We start from the raw sequence: 18,356 nt of genomic DNA, 5'->3' as shown, positions 1-18,356 counted from the left end.
ATAGGATGATAGAGATTCACCAGTATATTACCGATATTATAAAAGTAGTACATATAATTATTAGGATCGTAGACGCGCGGGATGAATCATAAATTTTAACATAATATTGTATAAGCATACCCTATTGATATAAACTTCTTGCTTGAAACTATCAGCCATAACTTGATGTAATTGTCAATCTCTTTTGTTAGTGTCTGTGTCAATGTATCTAATGTAACCAAAACATATTTTAGTGTTAATTTTAGCTTATTAAAACCTTATATTCATGAAAGGTTTTCTCTTATTACAATTTAATAAGCTAATAACGCAACATGGATAAATATCTTCGCCCTGAAAGATTTGATATCGACCCGTCAGATAGCTCTAGTACGAGAGCTTGGATACACTGGCGTAAGACTTTCGAAAGCTTCATTTCCGTGCAGAAACCGACCGCTTCAGAAACAGATGCACAGTCGGTTCCTCCGCCAGAATGGGACAGCATAAAGTTTCAGCTTTTAATAAATCATATATATCACCAAATATTGATACATATATAAGCGAAGCCACGAACTACGAAGAAGCGATCACAATACTGCAAAAACTTTATGTAAAACCAAAAAATCTAATATTTGCAAGGCACATGTTAGCAACAAGGAAACAACGACCAGAAGAAGGTATTGACACATATTTACAAGCTTTAAAACTGCTTTCTAAAGAGTGTGACTTTGCGGCTGTTGATGCAAATAAAAACGATAGCGTGCATGATGCATTCATATCCGGTATATCATCGCATAAAATCAGACAAAGGCTTTTAGAAAACTTAACTCTAACACTTGATCAAGCTTACAACCAAGCACTCTCTCTAGAAACTGCAGAAATCAACTCTCAAAGCTTCAATACTGTATCTTTAAATGCTGTTGCTCCAAAAGCACTTTAGGTTAGTTTTGGTTTATGTTGATTGGTTCTTATTTGGTTAAAATAAAACTTCCTAATAATTCGTTGAGAAGAGGTGAAGATGGAATGTGGAATATGTTTAATTTTTAAAAACTGTAGATTTATATACAAAAGTTATCCTACACTGGCCACTAGTGGTAACATGTGGTTCCAAGATGCGAAGGGTGCGTAGACGCATTCGACGACGACGAAAAAGCCGAGTGCTTAGCCGTCAACCTAGTGGAGCAGTGCACCCCGTATGTCGATCATAGCGACCCGGCGCACGTCGAACACGTGAACCGCGAGGTCGAACGCATCGTAGCACTGCCCCTCCCTCCCGAGCCGCTCCCTCCTACGTCGATCGCCGAGGTCAAAACTCTAATAAAGAGTTCACTGCCTCGTAAATCTCCAGGTCTCGACGCCATCTCGAACAAGATCCTCCGGTGCCTCCCGCTAGTGTCCATTTTCAATTGCCTCCTTGAAAACTGCACCTTCCCGGCGCAGTGGAAAGAGGCCATTGTCATTGGTATTTACAAACCAGGCAAACCCCGTAACAACCCCACCAGTTACCGCCCTATCAGCCTTCTCAATACGCTTAGCAAGCTTTACGAGAAGGTACTTAAAAAGCGCCTCCTAGACTTTGCCCTAGATAAGGGGCTCATTCCCGATGAGCAGTTTTGGCCTGAAACCGAGAGCCACGGGTGCGCTCTTCTTCGACATAGCGAAAGCTTTCGACAAGGTCTGGCACAACGGCTTGGTTTACAAGCTCTACCACCTTAATGTGCCACTAAGACTCGTGCGTATCGTACACGACTTCTTGTCCGACCGCTCAATGCGCTATCGCGTAGAAGGAACGTTATCGTCTCCTCGCCCCATCATGGCCGGAGTCCCTCAGGGCTCGGTCCTTTCGCCCCTTCTGTTCACGCTGTATACCGGCGACATCCCCAGGGCTCCCAATGTGGAGCTAGCCCTCTATGCCGATGACACCGCTCTCTATACCACCCACAAAGATAGAGGTGTCATTGTGGAGAGACTCCAGACCGCTACCACGTCGTTAGGCGAATGGTTTCGGAAATGGGGCTTCCAAATAAATCCCGAGAAAAGCGTAGCAGTTTTCTTTGCCAGGGGCAACCCCGGTGCTAACGCTAGGGATAAATTTCACCTCAAGACAGAGGTAACCCTATACGGGCAAGCCATCCCATGGCAAAAGTCCGTTAAATAACTAAGAGTCACGCTCGATAGCGGCATGTCTTTCCGTAAGCACATAGCCGCCGTTCGCAAGAAGGCCTATTTTGTCCTCTCTCGCCTCCATTTCCTACTAAATAAAAGGAGCCACATGTCTCTCAGACACAAGGTGACCCTGTGCAAGGCCTGTATCCGACCGTGCATGACATACGCTAGCGTAGTCTTTGCGCATTGTGCCCCCTGCTATATTCACCGGCTATAGGTGCTTCAGTCGCGATTCATGAGAATCGCGACGGGTGCGCCCTTCTATGTGAGAAACGTCGATCTCCACCACGACCTGGAGCTCCCTACCATAGCCCAATGGATGAAGTTGGCGTCCACATGCCACTTTGACGAGGCTAAACACCATCCCAATCCGCTGGTGCGTAATAGCATCAACTATTACCCCTTCCGGACAAAAAAGGCTCGTAGGAGGCCCCGACACATACTAACAGATCCGGATGATCCAATTACCGTAGCAAACGATAAATTAAAAGCCGCCCGCGCGGCCAAAAATAATAAAAATAGCCAATCACAGATTAGGGTAAAAAACCGCCTTCACCGGGGAAGGCGAGGACCTTTACTTCGCACTTCGCTCACTCCAGTGAGCTTCCGTCCTGCCCTTCAGGCGATTGACCGCCCCGCGACGGCCCAAGCCGAGGTTCGAGTCTCACAGGAGACGCCATTGCGCTAGCCGCGGGAAAACAAGCCATTCTGGCCGAGCTACGCTCGCCAAAACAGCCCGAGCTGAGCTGTAAAGGCCCTTAAGGCCAACAGCGAGATTCCATTTTCCATTCCAAAAAAGGTGCGTAGACGATAAAATCGAGGCGCGGCAAAAAGTTGTCCTTTTCTGCGCGCAACCGTCGAAGGGTACGAACGTGTTCTTCTCAGAACAGTTCGATATCTTGGTCTAACGATGACGCAATTAACTGTTCTTTTCAGAACAAATTATTGTTTCATGACGATAACGTTTACAACTGTCCTTGTCAGGACACATCACTGTTTGATTACGACACGTACTAATCACCTACAGGATTCCCCCTCTAGCGAAGCGTACCGGCAGGCGTATAACGCGGCCTCGGCGAGTTGTTCTTGTAGGTATTGAGGTGTTCCCAGTGTCCTGTTGTTTCAGGTTGTTGTCATTTTGATGTTTCAGGCTATTTGATGGCTCATGTAGTTCGCTCGCACTTGATGTGATTTGCTTGTTGCAGGTACTCGTTGTTGTTATCAGTAGGCACATCTTGCTCGGCGATAGTGTAGGCAGGTTTGAGTCTGTCGATAGAGATATTCATTTCGCGGTTAGGTAACTGCAGCGTGAATATCTTGCTGTCTCGTTTCAGCACGCGATAGGGTCCGTCGCAAGGTGCTTGTAATGGCTTCTTTACGGCGTCTATGCGTACGAATACGTATTCACATGTTTGCAGGTCGCGGTGTACGAATATGGGTTTTGTGTTGCTGTGTGGTTGACTCGGCATTGGTTGCAAGTTACGTATTGCGTCGCGCAGCTGATCGATGTAGCCAGAGTCCATGATGACGTCATTGTGGGTCCTTCATAAGAAATCACCGGGTAAGCGTATGTTGCATCCGTAGGTAAGCTGAGCGGCGCTTACGCCGGTGTCACTTCGCATAGCGGCGCGTAATCCGAGTAGGACGGTTGGTAGCTCGTTGATCCAGCTTCTTGCGGTCTTGCTTTTAATGCGGCTTTAAGGACACGATGCCATCGTTCGATGATACCGTTACACTGTGCGTGGTATGAATTTGCGTGAATTGGTTGCGTAATTAATTTTCTCGTAGTCTTGATTCCAGGGTGGCTTACGTTATGTACTGCGTTGAATGCGGTACGTCGGTATTCTTCTGGTAGGTACGGACGTAACTGTGAGGTTGAAGTTTCGCAGTGTAATTTGATGTTTGAGACGGGCAGGTTGACTTTCTTGAAACATAAATTGCTCTGTAGACTGAGTGCTTTAATGGTATCGCTATCGCGTTCTTGAGCTTGTGCAAGTAGATTGTAGTCAATCGGCGATGGACAGGTGATTGCTTCGACGCGTGATAATGCATCTGCAGCTGCATTTTGAGATCCACTGACGTGTCGTATATCAGTGGTAAATTCGCTGATATAAAGTAGCTGTCGGGTGCGTCTCGGTGATTCGCTGTTTGTATTTGTGTTTGTGTAAGCGAAAGTTAGCGGCTTGTGGTCGGTGAATATTATTATTTCTCGTCCCTCGAACATTTTGCGGAAATGTTTGACAGCCATGTAGATGGCGAGTAGCTCTCGATCGTAGGTACTGTAGCGAGTCTGTGCGTCGGTGAATTTCTTCGAGAAATAGCCGAGTGGTTGCCATGAGTTGTTGATAAATTGGTTGAGTGCGGCACCAGCTGTTTTGTCGCTAGCGTCGCTGAATATAGCAAGTGTCGCCTGGTGAGACGGATGAGCAAGTAAAGCGGCGTTTTTTATGCTCTCTTTACATGCTTCATAGGCTTGCGTTGATTCAGTGGTCCAGTCGATCTTAGTTTTGTCACGCTTCTTGACGTTATGCAGGTAGGTATTTAAAGGCGCTTGTATGGTGGCGGCATCTTTGATATTTTCACGGTAAAAGTTTATCATACCGAGAAAACGTCGTAGTTCTTCTACGGTTTGTGGTTTTGGAAAGTCTGTAATAGCTTGTACCTTCTCTTGGGGTGGCTGTATTCCTTCCGCCGTGACTTGGTGACCGAGGAATTTCACAGTTGGCTGGCCGAAAACACATTTTGATGGGTTGATGGTGATGCCGTATTTTTCTAGTCGCTGTAATACGATGCGTAGATGTTTTCAGTGCTCTTCCTCGTCGATTGATGCTATCAGTAGATCATCAACGAAAGGAAGAAAATTTTCTTCCCTGCGAGTTGGTATGTGAAATCACGTATGCGTGGTATGGGATACCGATCGGGCTTGGTTATGGCGTTGAGCCTTCGGTAATCGCCACACACGCGTAGGTCTCCATTTTTCTTTGGCACGACGTGAAGAGGTGATGCCCAAGGGCTTTTGCTTGGTCTGCATAACCCTTGATCGATCATGTTTTGGAATTCCTTCCTGACCATTTCGTAACGATGCGGTGCAATGGGGCGTGGCTTGCAGTGAAGGGGCGGTCCATTTGTTTCAATGAAGTGTTCGACGGAATGTTTGGGACTAAGCTTCATTGAAGTGATTCTGGTTGTGCCTGGGAAATCTGCTAGAATGCTGTGGTAATTTTGCTCAATGTCAATACTACGAACTGTAGGTGTGTCTGCAATACTGAGTTGAGCGTTTGTTACCAGCTTTGTTTTCCCGTCGATCAATCTTCGGTTTTTGACATCGACAATGAGGTGGTGGTGCTGCAAGAAATCTGCTCCGAGGATTGCAGATTATTATGATAACGTCGCAGAACCACTTCCAGAAACAGAAGATCAAAACTTGGAAATTCCTCCATCTAATGAAACGGGACCTGTGGTACTTGAAAATAGCAGAGAGCTGGCGACCGAGTCACCGTCGTCACCACAGCCGGAGCCATCACTTCGTAGATCTGACCGCGTTCGTAAAACACCGGAATTTTTAAAAGATTATGTTTTAAATTAGTGCGGGAGAATGATGTAAACTTCTTGCTTGAAACTATCAGCCATAACTTGATGACATTGTTAATCTCTTTTGTTAGTGTCTGTGTCAATGTATCTAATGTAACCAAAACATATTTTAGTGTTAATTTTAGCTTATTAAAACCTTATATTCATGAAAGGTTTTCTCGTATTTCACCTATAGTCTATGGGATACACTGAAAGCCAGACTTCACTGTCAAAATAGTGTCATAAACATGTCTTGTCCAAAATCAAAACAAAATGTCCGATAGAAAGGAATAAAGCTTTCATTGTTCCTTTAAAAATTAATTTTAGAAAAACAGGAAAAATGAAGGAATTAGACATAAATATCGAAGGATATAATGTAAACGGTATATGTGTTGGCTGTCTTAACTATAACAGAAAGATGTTTTACAGAAATGAAGTGAAAGAAGCGTTTAAAATTATCGGTGAAATCGAAGTAAGTTTGAAAATGTTTGCTTTTTATGCTTTAATAGCCTTTAACATTATTCTAGGAAAAGCTTTACTATATTTTTTTATTATATTTTAGTCATAAATAATAGTAAAAGTTTGTTAATATATAGTTTTATTGGGAACAGAAAACCTTAGATCCGCCATTATGCTTAAAAATTACTTCGTCGTTCTTTAACTTCTATCATAAATATGTATCTTACAGCTTTCCGACTGACTAATACAACGCAAGAGTAATAGAATAAATTATCTTTTCTACTTAGTCATCCTCGTATTTGGAGTTGCTATTAATTTTTGATTATCAATTTTATTTTTATATTTTCGTCCCATAAACCTTAGCAGCCTGTTTACATTACTAGAACATTTTAAACTTCAACTCATTTTCAGGTACCAGATGGTCTCTCCATACAGGTTTGCTGGGAATGCCTAGCTGCTGTACAAAATTTAATGAAATTCCGACAGAGAGTCCTTGACTCCTATGATGTCCTTATTAAATATTCACGTGATGTATGTATGTCATAACATTTTAAATCTGTCTAATTACTGTTTTCTTTTTTGGTTTAGCCTGTTAAATTTCTTCATTTCTTGCATAAATAATTTTTAATTGAGTAGGATGATTTTTTTTTCTAAACCAACACATGTCTGCATTTGGTCTCCAAACATGTGAGCTCTTATTAGGCAACTACAAAATAATCATTATTTTATTTACAGTATCCTTTCCTCAATTCTCCACATGATTTATCACAACATGCATCAACTAAATTAGGCACACATGTAAATAATCAAGAAGTGACATATGAAGAACAAGTTGTTGAGTTTACCATTAAAGAAGAAGTTGTTAAGGATGAAGATTGTGATCGAATAAGTAAGTTACTCTTTCATTTTACAATAGTGTCGTAGGGTATATTTAGTGGTAGGTGGACAAAAAATATGTAATAAAAAATATTTGCCTTATAAAATAATGTAGCATCCAATACATACATTTACTTTACTGAATAAACCAGTATCCAAAACATTCCATCTGCCTGCTTCCAGACAATATATACATCAAGCGTTATATAAAATATTGCAATATACATTTTATATTAAACATGTTATAGTGCTATTATTTGATATAACATATTATCTTTATTGTGAACTATGCACTGAATACTGTTGCTGTTTATGATAGTTTGGATCTTTGTACAATATTTCTTTTTAGCTAGAGTTTCAAGGTATAGGTTTGTTGTGGTGTAATAGGTTAATTTCATTCCTTACAGATATTGATGTAAAGGATGAATCCTATGATATGCGAGACTTTGACACACAGTCATCAGAAGATGACACATTTTTGGTAGAATTAAAGAAAGAAGTTACAGATAAAAAGAGAAAGAGAGAAAAGAAAAAGAAAAAAGAGAAGGTAAAAATTTGTTATTTCAAGTAACACAATAAAAAAATGGTCCCACTAAATTATATTTTTTTTAGATTAAATCACCAGTGTTAAAGAACCGTTTAAAAAATCTCCCACAAGAAATAGTTGAATTATACACAATGGATGAACAGGAAATGTGGTCAGTTAGATCGCAAGATGTCACCAGTGAAGAATTTGCTAAAGTCAAACACAAATGTGTGGATTGTGTGAGAATATTTGCAACACAGAAGTTGATGGATTATCATATAGCTGGAAAACACTCTCCAGTAAGTGTTTAAGTTTAAGTAAATGGATCAAAGACAAGTCATTACAAATTTTTTACTAAGTAATTAAATTAGATGAACCTTTTATTGTTTTGATATGTTGCTCTGCTTAGTTGAGTTCATGCCAATTATTACTACAGATGACACAATATATTTAATGATATGATATTTAAACATTGATAATAATAACTCAGCCATAAAAATCTTAAAGCTCCTTAATCAATAGGTCATGGATCAGTCACAGGTATCTCTGTCTATGTTTTAAATCTGCAAATAAGATCTAAAGTGTTCTGTGTTTTATAAACATCTATTGTTTTAATTAATTTGTAATTAATTGTGTAAAAAAAATTAATGAACTTTTTCTTCTTATGTACAAGTTATCTGCAGAAAGGCATGTTTAAAGAATTATTATTATTAATATTTTTCAGAAAGACAAAACCTCAATACAATGTGATGTATGCAAAGCGTATTTTATTAATAAGGAAAATATATCAGTTCATCGGAATCAACATTTCAGTGCTTACAAGTAAGTACAAGATATTTCTATTATTCTGTAAAGCTTGTGTTAAGATTATATTGCAAGTGATAAACATATTATGTTTTGTAATTGAGGAGCTTAGAATTAAATGGTGTCATTTACAATTTTCTCTTTCCTTGTTAATTGAGAAAATAAAAATTCACCTTGATCTATGCAACTATTTAGTATTTTTGTTAATCATATATGTGTCAGTTAGTAGATAGATTTTATAGTGTATAAAAGTCGATACTTTTTCATTATTTATTTATAAGTTTTAGACACATTATATATGCATAAAATTGTACAAGAAAATATGACATCACAATTTTACACACATAGACAACAATTATATTATAACATAAGCAAGCTAGCAAGGGAAAAAATTAAACAAGCAACCACACAATAATAAATTAAAAAATTGTAACTAATAACTAAAACAAATAAAATAATAATAATTACTAAAACTAAAAGAAAACTAAGCCGAGCATGATAAACAAATATATGGTATGTTGGAAGCCTGTTGTAAAATATATCAATTTTAAAAAAGCCAATATTTAATTAAGTATTTACGATATGACCACTTTCCTATACTAAGCAAATTTTACTATTTGATTCAAAATAGTTGATATTAAATTCTAGACCTCTGCTGTGTTTGTATAAACACTTTTTGTTCCGAAAGTTGAATTTTCTACAAAATTAGTCACCTTTTGAATTTCATAATTATTACATTATATGATAGAAATCACCCCAATTATAGATTAATTTTAAATTTTCTTAAAGAAACATGAATTCAGAAAGGTCTTTTGATTCATAAAAATAAACAAATCTACGCTGAAAATATAATAAATATATATTCCATTTTCCAAAAGATTGATTTAATGCCTATTGTTGATTTTTTCAGGTGTCGAATATGCGGTCTAGTTACAACATTAAAAGGAGTTATGTCGAGACATGATTGTGCAAAACCGTCAGTCGGATATGTTTGCTCCATATGTAATAAGGATTTTAGGTAAGATTAGAACCATTTTTTATTAAATTTTGTATGAATAATTCTTAGATTACCATTATTTATTTCATAAATATTATAATAATAGTTGATAAATTGTGAAATTTGAAGTTTTGTTTAGAATAGTTTTTTTTTTTATATTAGGTATTTATTCAGTATCAAGTATGTAGATAAATTTTGATACTTTTATTTTGTTAACCAACTTCAAAAAAGGTTATCATTTTGATCTGTATAGATATTTTTGGAAATTATCCTAGCACATGTTGTTGAATTGTATGTAATAATATAATTTAAATCGGGTGTATTATACAAACATCAAAATTGGTTCAATAGTTTTTGAGATATTGTCCCATTAGTTCACGATAATATTGTTATTGAAGCGGGTTTTATTTTATTTCAGTACAAAGTCAAAACTGGTGTATCATAGAAGCATCTGCAATGAAGAGAGACCTCAATGTGATTGCTGTGGAAAGGTCTTCGCTAATAAGATCACACTTAAATCACATCTTAAGTGAGTATTTACATTTACGATTATTAGGTATTAAGAATCTTATAAAACTTAACTGAACATGTTTGTTTTGTTACTTTATTTCAAAATGTCAAGTGGAAATTATGGATGGCGTAATGTCAATATCAGAGGTGGTAGCACTTCTTTTACAGTGCCACATACTTTTCTTGGCCAACGGCTAAAATTGGTACTACCGTCGTCATTTTGAAATGTCAGACTGACATCTACCGACATCTAATAAAAATCCAACTAAATTGTATTTATTTTCAGTCCTTACATCGCAATTACAATGGCAAAGTTCTTATTGCAAGGTATCTTAAAAGATATTATATTAATAGTAGGTAACAAAACCTATTGTATCAATTGTTCATCAGTTTGTATCACATTTATTTAAGCCTAGAATTGTATTTTCTATCTAGTATCTATTAGTGTACATTGTTTCATTAGGACATTCCAATAAATTATTAAGTCGCATGACTTCAAATTATTCCCCTTATAATGGTTATTTTTATTTACTGGCAATGCTAATATATGTGACAGCGGCGCTTTTACCGGCGAAGAAAAGTGTGTGTCACTGTAACAAGTGGGCTAAAAAGTTTGCTATTATTTGTATTTTTTATAGAATTTGATTTGACAATTCAATATTCGCCTTCAACGGGCATCCATTTTTTGATACCATTTTTATAGTACGACTTGTCCGTATCCTCAAAGCAGGCTACAGTTTCGGTGATTTCCTAGCATACACGTGTCTTCTGAAAGTTCTAGCATCAAAATCATATTAATTTAATAGTTAGCGCCATCTACGTGTCAGTTTACGAATTTTTCAGCCCACCTAATATATATGTCGCAGTAAAGTAGTTAAATCAGAGAGTTAATTGAATCTCTAGACAGTTAAGTAAAGATCGATATTCAATCAAGTCGCTAGCATTTTGATTTAAATAAAGCAGCGTCGAAAACGTTTAACTATCTGTCTGACCGAAAGCCAGCGTGTTGAGTAACGATGTTAAACAAGACTTCGCCATGATTATTTACTTTTTACACATATTACCCAAACATTGTCTATGGTTGATTTCTACAAAATATTTATACGTTTATGTACTATTATTTTTGAGAGCTTTTCTTACTTTTTCTGACAAGAGCTTCTTCTGGCATGAATTTGAACTAGTTCCTGAGAGTTATAAAGATATCAGACATTTAATGTCACTGATTGAAGCCGATTTGAACACACGCCCTATTCACTTTCTCTCTGAATTATAATTGTCCGGAAACGTTTTAATAGGCGTTTTGATTTAAATTTTCAGATCGATGTCAGGAACTCCCACAACGAAGAAACCAACTAAAAGTATGCTCATACCATGTAAAGGGTGTGATAAAGTTTTCTATTCAGCGAAGAGCTACAGGGCGCATGTGTAAGTTATTTTTTTTTTTAAATTGATATGCGACAAAAGAGCCTCATGAATCAGCGAAACTGATATTTTTATTACATTTTTCAGCGTGATCCACGACGGACTGAACTATCCGTGCCCCATTTGTGGCAAGCTGTTTCTATGGAAGCGGAATCTCGCAAGGCACACGCGGAATCACCGGGAAAGAGAATCGGGGACAATGCATCAATGTAGGGATTGTGGCAAAACATTTTCCAGCCGGGATTGTTATAATAATCACATGAAACTCAGCAAGAAACATGTCCACGAGAGTGCTTTAAGGTACGGAATATTTATTTCTGGTGAGGGTAGAACAAAAAAATATTATGTAAAGTATTTTTTGTGTGTTAATTTTTTTATATAGTGGTGATACCCATGGACATTCAAAGGCTCGCGAGTGCGTTGCCAGCCTTTCAAAACTATGGTGTAATCGTTGTTTTTAAGGTTATCTCAGTGAAAGTCATGAAATGTATATGTGCAGCTTCAAATATAATATTAGAAAATACTTTATTTATCACTTAAGGTTAGAAAAAAGTTTAAGATACAGAATTTTCATGAATATCGGTCAAGCTGTTTCGAGGTTTTACATACAAGATCATTTTAAAAATTGAATTATTGTTTTTTTTTTTGATGTTTGTAAGTCGGAAAGTGAAAATTTTCTTTTTCTTAGTTCAGTATGCTGCTCATGTTCAAAACTGCCTCATGATGATGATCATGTAATTTGGTGTGGTCAGGGATTTTTTATCAAATTAAATAGTTTGAATAATCTTTAACGGTTAGTTAAAATGAGGCTAACCAATAGACCAATAGACTAGACATAGCAATTACTCGATGTATTCTAAAAGGCTAGCAAGGCACTGGCAATCCCTATGGAATTGATTTATGGGTATAACCTAACATCAGGTGAGCCTTGACTCAAAACCGTCAGACATGTCAGACAAAGAAGGCCGATCTACTTGCCTATTAATAAAATGTTCACACCTGTTTTTTTTTATATATTAAAGTTCGGTATTTCAGCCACGCGTGTCAGTACTGCAACAAGCGATTTGCAGCGAAATGGTGTATGGTGGATCACATCGACTGGGAACATCTCAAGCGCATCAAATATAGATGTCAAGTGTGCTATAAGGTATTTATATTATAGTAATCATTTATGTGTGGCAGTCCTTTGTTTGGCCTTGCCAACTTACGTTAATGTGTTTTATTTTCAAGATGTTTCAACTTCACTAGATGGCGCTACGTACGTTTTTCGATAATATTGCTTTGAGACAACAATATGAATAAAATAAACAAAAATCAATGGCGCTGCATCCTTTTTAGGTTCGGCTTAGGTTAGGCCTCAGTTTTCTGAATGTGTTTCATGATCATTTGTCAATCTAATAGGCCATTAGGTGATCAGGCGACTGTGCCTGACTAAATATATACCTTAACCTACCTTACCTTACCTCAAAAAAATATTTTTTATGAAACCTCTGGTTCGTAAAAGTCGAAGACGAAAGATAACGTCTCGTAGTTTGGATATTGGGTTCGGAGAGTGTCTCATAACAATGGATATAGCAAAGTCTAAAAATGGATTAATATTTATTTTTTTGTTAGTATATATTCACAACTGTTATGTATTTTAGAATACATTAAAGCATATACTGTAGAAATAGCATTATATATGATATGGTGATATTTTTATTTCAGCCTTTCAAAACTGCGAAAATTATGATGGCTCATATGAATAATATACATGAGGGTAGAAACAAAATGGAGCCGGAGAGTGAGCATTTGTGTGAGATTTGCGGGAAATCTTATAAGGTATGTGGTACCCTTATTTTTCATAAAATATAAATTCGTTTTTTTTACGTTCAACTATAGTAGAGCAGTGATGGCCTAGTGGCATTTGTGTGTGTGTGTGTGTGTGTATAAAGCCAGCTTTTAAATCCCTCGCGTTCTGTGTAACTCAAGTTTTGCAGGTATAATTGACGCTGAATATATATATATATTTAATTTATCGTATAACACTAGTCTTCATCTCATTTTCAGACTGTAAAACGGCTGAAAGGCCACGTTTGGGCCATGCACACGAACCGGACGGACACGAAAAGCTTCAAGTGCTCCTTCTGCCCCGCGACCTTTGCCTGGCAGACCTCGATTTATAAACATATGCGCATGATGCACGACAATAAACGAAAAGTAAGTGAGTTTAGGTTGTCGCAAATTGTACGGTGCCTTCAGTATCCTTTGACGTATTAGTAATTTTCTTCCCTTTATGCACTATAACCTCACTGGCACAATCTCTCCTCCTGCCTTTACTGGACTACTCCGATTCTTGCTCCTCCGATCTAAACGAGGTCTCCAAAATTTCTGTATCCGATTTATATTCGGTCTAAGAAAATACGACCATAACTCTGCGTTTCGTAAGCGGCTAGGCTGGTTGCCGATTCGTCAGCGACGTGATGCTCATGTTCTCCATCTCCAATTAAATTCTGCAATAATGTTAGTAGTAATAAGTTAAAATGAAATAATTGTATTATGTGTATTCATGTCTATGATAATAAAAGCTTTTTATTAAACATTATCTAATTTAACTTTATTTAACCAATTTCTGTAAAGCTGCATATAGTAGATCATTTCTCTAAAAATAAGGTCATAAAGAAGTTTCACTTTTTACGTGTGTACACTAGTACACGCACACATTTGTGTAGTTTTTTTTTAATTTAATTATATTATTTAAAAAAAACATCCATTGCCTCAGTCGGATTACAGACGTCCGTTCATGATTCAAATCTGCAAAAGTTTTTGATAAATACTTATGTATTTTTCAGCAATCACGCGCCCTCCCAAAGAAGCAAGATTCGTATGAAGTGGAAATCGCGAATCGCATGCAATATTTTCCGCAGAACATCAATGTAGGGCAGATACAACCAATAAATATTGTGCAGAATATATAAGAAACCATCTCTGTGTTGTTGTGTTCTGTGATTCGAATACACGATGAATACGGAATTTATTAAAAAATACATTTCAAAACAGCGCCCTCTAGCGGCTAGAGTATCATTTTCAAGATACAAAAACTACAATTATATAGCCTTATTGAACTAAAGATATCGTTTTTGATAAAATCCCAGTATCCTTTCTGTGTGTGATTGTGTGTTCTGTGAACACACTACGACAAATACAGAATTTATTAAAAAATACTTTTTAAAATAGCGACCTCTAGCGGCAGAATATAGCTAAAATTACACACAATCTATATTGGACTGAAAATGCCGTTTTAGTTACCATGGTTACCATGGTTACCTGTTCTTTAAACTGGTTGTCATGGTAACGGTAAAAGAGTAGGATTACTGATGCCATATTAGTTATTACTATTATAAAATTTATTGCACCGATTTCACTAAGGCGTTCTGTCTCTTTTCATCGCAGAATAAACATAATTTGAAAGAAAGAGACAAAGTACTTTGAGTTTCAATTTGAATAAATAAGAGCGTAGATAGATTATAAATATTATTGTATTTATAAGTGTAGTATAGATTTTTATAAAATCGGTGTTAATCCGATAAAAATATTTTAATCGAATAAATTTGTCGATGATAAAATGTTTTAAATTTTTTTTATACCCTCAAAAAAATTAAACCCTTATACCAAGTACCAAACTTCGATTTAGAAGCTGAATGAGAACGACATTATACAAGGTGTTTCATAAGTAATCAAACAAAAAACTTACAAAAGCTCAACGATATGAAACAATCGTATCCAATCTTAATTTGTTATGATTTCGTCGACACAAGTGAACTTAGTGATAATATTTAAGTCTCGGTTGTAGATACTTTTTTCATCCTACCGAACCGACTGACTGGCAATGTGCGGCATTGCCGTTCTTCATCGATGTCTAATATGATGTCTTTTTGTGGAAATGAATTGAGAGATCTTGTAAATAGTCAAAAAAATATTATTGAAAAAACCAATCAGGAATTGTTGTTTTGGAAATATACATAATGAATGATAAAAAATTAGACAAATTAAGATACAATAAAATATTACTTACTAAATTACAGCGAATTTGGTATGAAATAGGCACTTAACAATTTTTTCTCTAAAATAATCAGCCCATTACCAAATATATCCAGCTCTAGATAAGTACTGTTTAATCCGATACAATCGCGAAGAATTCGAAAAAGAGGTGCCTCAACTCCTAGGCTGGTTTTAGCAGACTGAATTTGGAAAATTCTGCTGATTGTAAAACTTTCAAAATGAATAAGGGATGATGATGTTAATTTAGTATTAGAATTTATCACCACTTTGAAGTGAAACTTCTATATCGGCGTTGGAAAAAAATATAAGGTCACATTTTTGGTTACGCGTCACATTTTTCCGTTAAGCGCCATATTTTTGTCCCTACCACGGTTGATTCGAAGAGATTCGAAGCGATTTAATAACAAAAATATGTAATAACGAGAACAATGATAGTAATAATTCTATTACAATGAAATTCTGTAATAATCTTAGTAGTAATAAGGTAAAATGAAATATTTGTATTCATGTCTATGATAATAGAAGCCTTTTGTTTAACTTCTATCTAATTTAACTTTATTTAACCAATTTCTGTAAAGTTGCATATAGTAGATCATTTTTCGAAAAATAAGATCATAAAGAAGTTTCACTACTTTCGTGTGTACACACGCACATATTTTTTTTACAGAGAACGCGTTTTTTCAAAAACGCCCAAGGCCACAATATGCTCTTGTTTAGTGAACTTCAGGGCTAAGAATTCTGTTAATGGTAACTATAGTTTAGGCATTAATTAATAAAGGTGAAAATTTAAGATTTGATTGCCATTTTAGTCACAGTTGACAGGAAAATGTAATCAGTAGAAACATTCATGTTTAGACATTGTTTGTATCAAATTTAATTGTTATGTTTTCCAATAAACTACGTACTATGAGAGAGTACTATGTGTATATAGTAGTTTAGTTAACTTCATTTTCTTAGTCATACCTAAACAAAACCTATACGACGCTTAAAATAAATGATCTTTTTGGTAAAACCTTTGCCTGAGTATCTTTTATAAGCCTGTCATCTGTCATCATCGTCATCTCATCTAAAACCTGAGTTTACAAATCACTGCTATGGCGGCATACTCTGCAACGCGTTTACGAAGTTAATCCTGTTCTCCCGGGGCCTTAGTGCCAGTCAATGATTAGTCGATTCGAGAACCCTCCTGTTACAGTAGGTACATAATGCATCCTCCACAAACCTGTTAAAGTCTTTAGTAAATTGCTGAAGTAGCAATTGACTCTGAATCCAACTCTGAATACTAGTTTCTGAATATACACTAGATTTAAAAACTCATTACTGTTCACATTAGACTGTATGTTAACTTATAAATTGATTAACACGACTGCCGACTTTAACAATGCTCGTTTGGAACATTTGGAAATTATTACTTCTATGTAAGTAAATTTACGTATTTATATTTAAAAACTAAATCAAGCTACTACTTAGTCTAGCAATAAATACTAAAACAAAGTAAAAGAAAATTCTATTGCAAATCACATTTATTACTTTTACAGTTGTTACTTGTTGCTCAATTGCAAAAAAAATCTGTGACCTCCCTTTGCGTTAACGCTTCAGTAGTTGTTTCGGTTTTACCACCTTTTTTTTTTTAAATATCCCCTAAGAAATGACTAGTACGTCTCTTTTAGCCTACAAGTCCGAAGTCATCTTTTAAACGACATGGTTCTTCGAATTCTTTCCCTTACTGCCTTGACCACCTTTTTCGTACCAACACTACGTGGACGGCCAGATATTTTTCTGTCACAAACAGAGGAGGCCTCATTGTCCCTATCAATAGCCCGGCACACAAACATTTTACTAGTACCAAGCGTATGTACAGTTTCGCCATACCTACTTTTTTAATATCACAAAATATTGTATAATGTATTGGCGCCAAAATGAGAAATGGTCTTGATTGAAATGAGAATTTATCAGAGGATAATTATAAAATATGTATTTTTTTCAGTCTCTATAGCTCTATTGTATCTATCAAGAAAGCGCTTCACTGGCTACGGTTATGTTAAAAGACAGAATGGCCACAACAATAAAAATTTGGATGTTTGGTTCGTCGAATATTCGCGAATGAATCCAAAATAGTACAGAGACCATGTTAATTAATAAATCTGGGTTTTCACATTCTTCGATTGGTCTAAATCTGGTGTTTTTACATTCTTTAATTTTCTTTAATTTAGTTTAAACATATTAGTTACAAATTCAAGCAACTTAAATAATCAGTTTTATCACTAACAATTGAGTACCTTAAGTGATTTTGTAACGAGAGCGCGTTCGACTCCTGGTTTGAGTGAAAATACAGAAAAAACAAAGACCACCACAGGGGTGTACCACATACGCTCGCAGTAGAGGATACTGAGCATCCATCTCCGGGACACTCAACACGTGGTGGTGAATGCACAGGCTGCCCTTCGTATTCTGGTGTGGGCAACTCTGCGCTAAATAACTAAAAAAATATGAAGTTATAAATCCATTTTAAAGCAGACCGCGTCGCCTGGGATATCGTGTTCGATTCCTGTATAATGTCGTCGCCTATAGAGTTGTGATATCCTACATATGGGGAAGCTCAAACCCTTGTGAAATTGAATTTAAATTATTTTTTTCGGTAACTTCTATCTAGTAGAGAATATAGGCTCTACTAGGTAGACACGTTTCTGCTTTAGTCACATTCCAAGCAAGTAAGCCGCTTGTACTAATACATCTAAATTGGATGCGTAAACGAAATTGGCGAAAAGTTATACTAGAAGGAACATGTAGTGACAGTAGAACATGAATAAATATATATTTTTTTTAATTTGAGAAAGAGTTACAGCTTATGACTAACCTACTAAATATAAAATTATTTTTAGGTACCTATAATTAAGTGTTCAATAATGAAATGGATTAGGACTAATAATTTAAATCCAACCATCTATACATCAAAGAAACTAAACTAAACTTAATTGAGAAACACTTAACTTCTACACTTATAAAGAC

At 36.2% G+C, this 18,356-nt stretch overlaps 1 protein-coding gene and 1 long non-coding RNA gene across 2 annotated transcripts; both read left to right on the top strand.

The window, feature by feature from the left end:
- The first annotated feature begins 5,986 nt into the window (after positions 1-5,986).
- Positions 5,987-14,829, top strand: LOC123715655 (zinc finger protein 726-like). The gene is made up of 14 exons (XM_045670866.1): positions 5,987-6,184; positions 6,583-6,702; positions 6,907-7,060; positions 7,455-7,594; positions 7,660-7,872; positions 8,298-8,395; positions 9,288-9,395; positions 9,793-9,903; positions 11,202-11,309; positions 11,394-11,606; positions 12,342-12,453; positions 13,014-13,127; positions 13,356-13,505; positions 14,138-14,829. The coding sequence occupies exons 1-14, from the start codon at positions 6,053-6,055 to the stop codon at positions 14,261-14,263; spliced, it is 1,899 nt and encodes a 632-aa protein (XP_045526822.1). The 5' UTR covers positions 5,987-6,052; the 3' UTR covers positions 14,264-14,829.
- Positions 14,830-16,660: 1,831 nt separating this feature from the next.
- Positions 16,661-17,522, top strand: LOC123715598. The gene is made up of 2 exons (XR_006754453.1): positions 16,661-16,765; positions 17,335-17,522. It is a non-coding gene; the product is annotated as an uncharacterized LOC123715598 (long non-coding RNA).
- The last annotated feature ends 834 nt before the right edge of the window (positions 17,523-18,356 follow it).

Source organism: Pieris brassicae, chromosome 10 (genome assembly GCF_905147105.1).
Source record: "Pieris brassicae chromosome 10, ilPieBrab1.1, whole genome shotgun sequence".
NCBI classification, from domain to species: domain Eukaryota; kingdom Metazoa; phylum Arthropoda; class Insecta; order Lepidoptera; family Pieridae; genus Pieris; species Pieris brassicae.
The sequence above is the reverse complement of the archived record's forward strand: the minus strand, read 5'-3'. Positions and strand labels throughout refer to the sequence as shown.

Excerpts from the sequence above, each read along its gene's own strand:
- LOC123715655 (XM_045670866.1), top strand. The coding sequence starts at position 6,053 with ATGAAGGAATTAGACATAAATATCGAAGGATATAATGTAAACGGTATA. Across the intron at positions 7,061-7,454 it reads TGAAGATTGTGATCGAATAA|ATATTGATGTAAAGGATGAA; the intron begins GTAAGTTACTCT and ends CATTCCTTACAG. Across the intron at positions 7,873-8,297 it reads TAGCTGGAAAACACTCTCCA|AAAGACAAAACCTCAATACA; the intron begins GTAAGTGTTTAA and ends AATATTTTTCAG.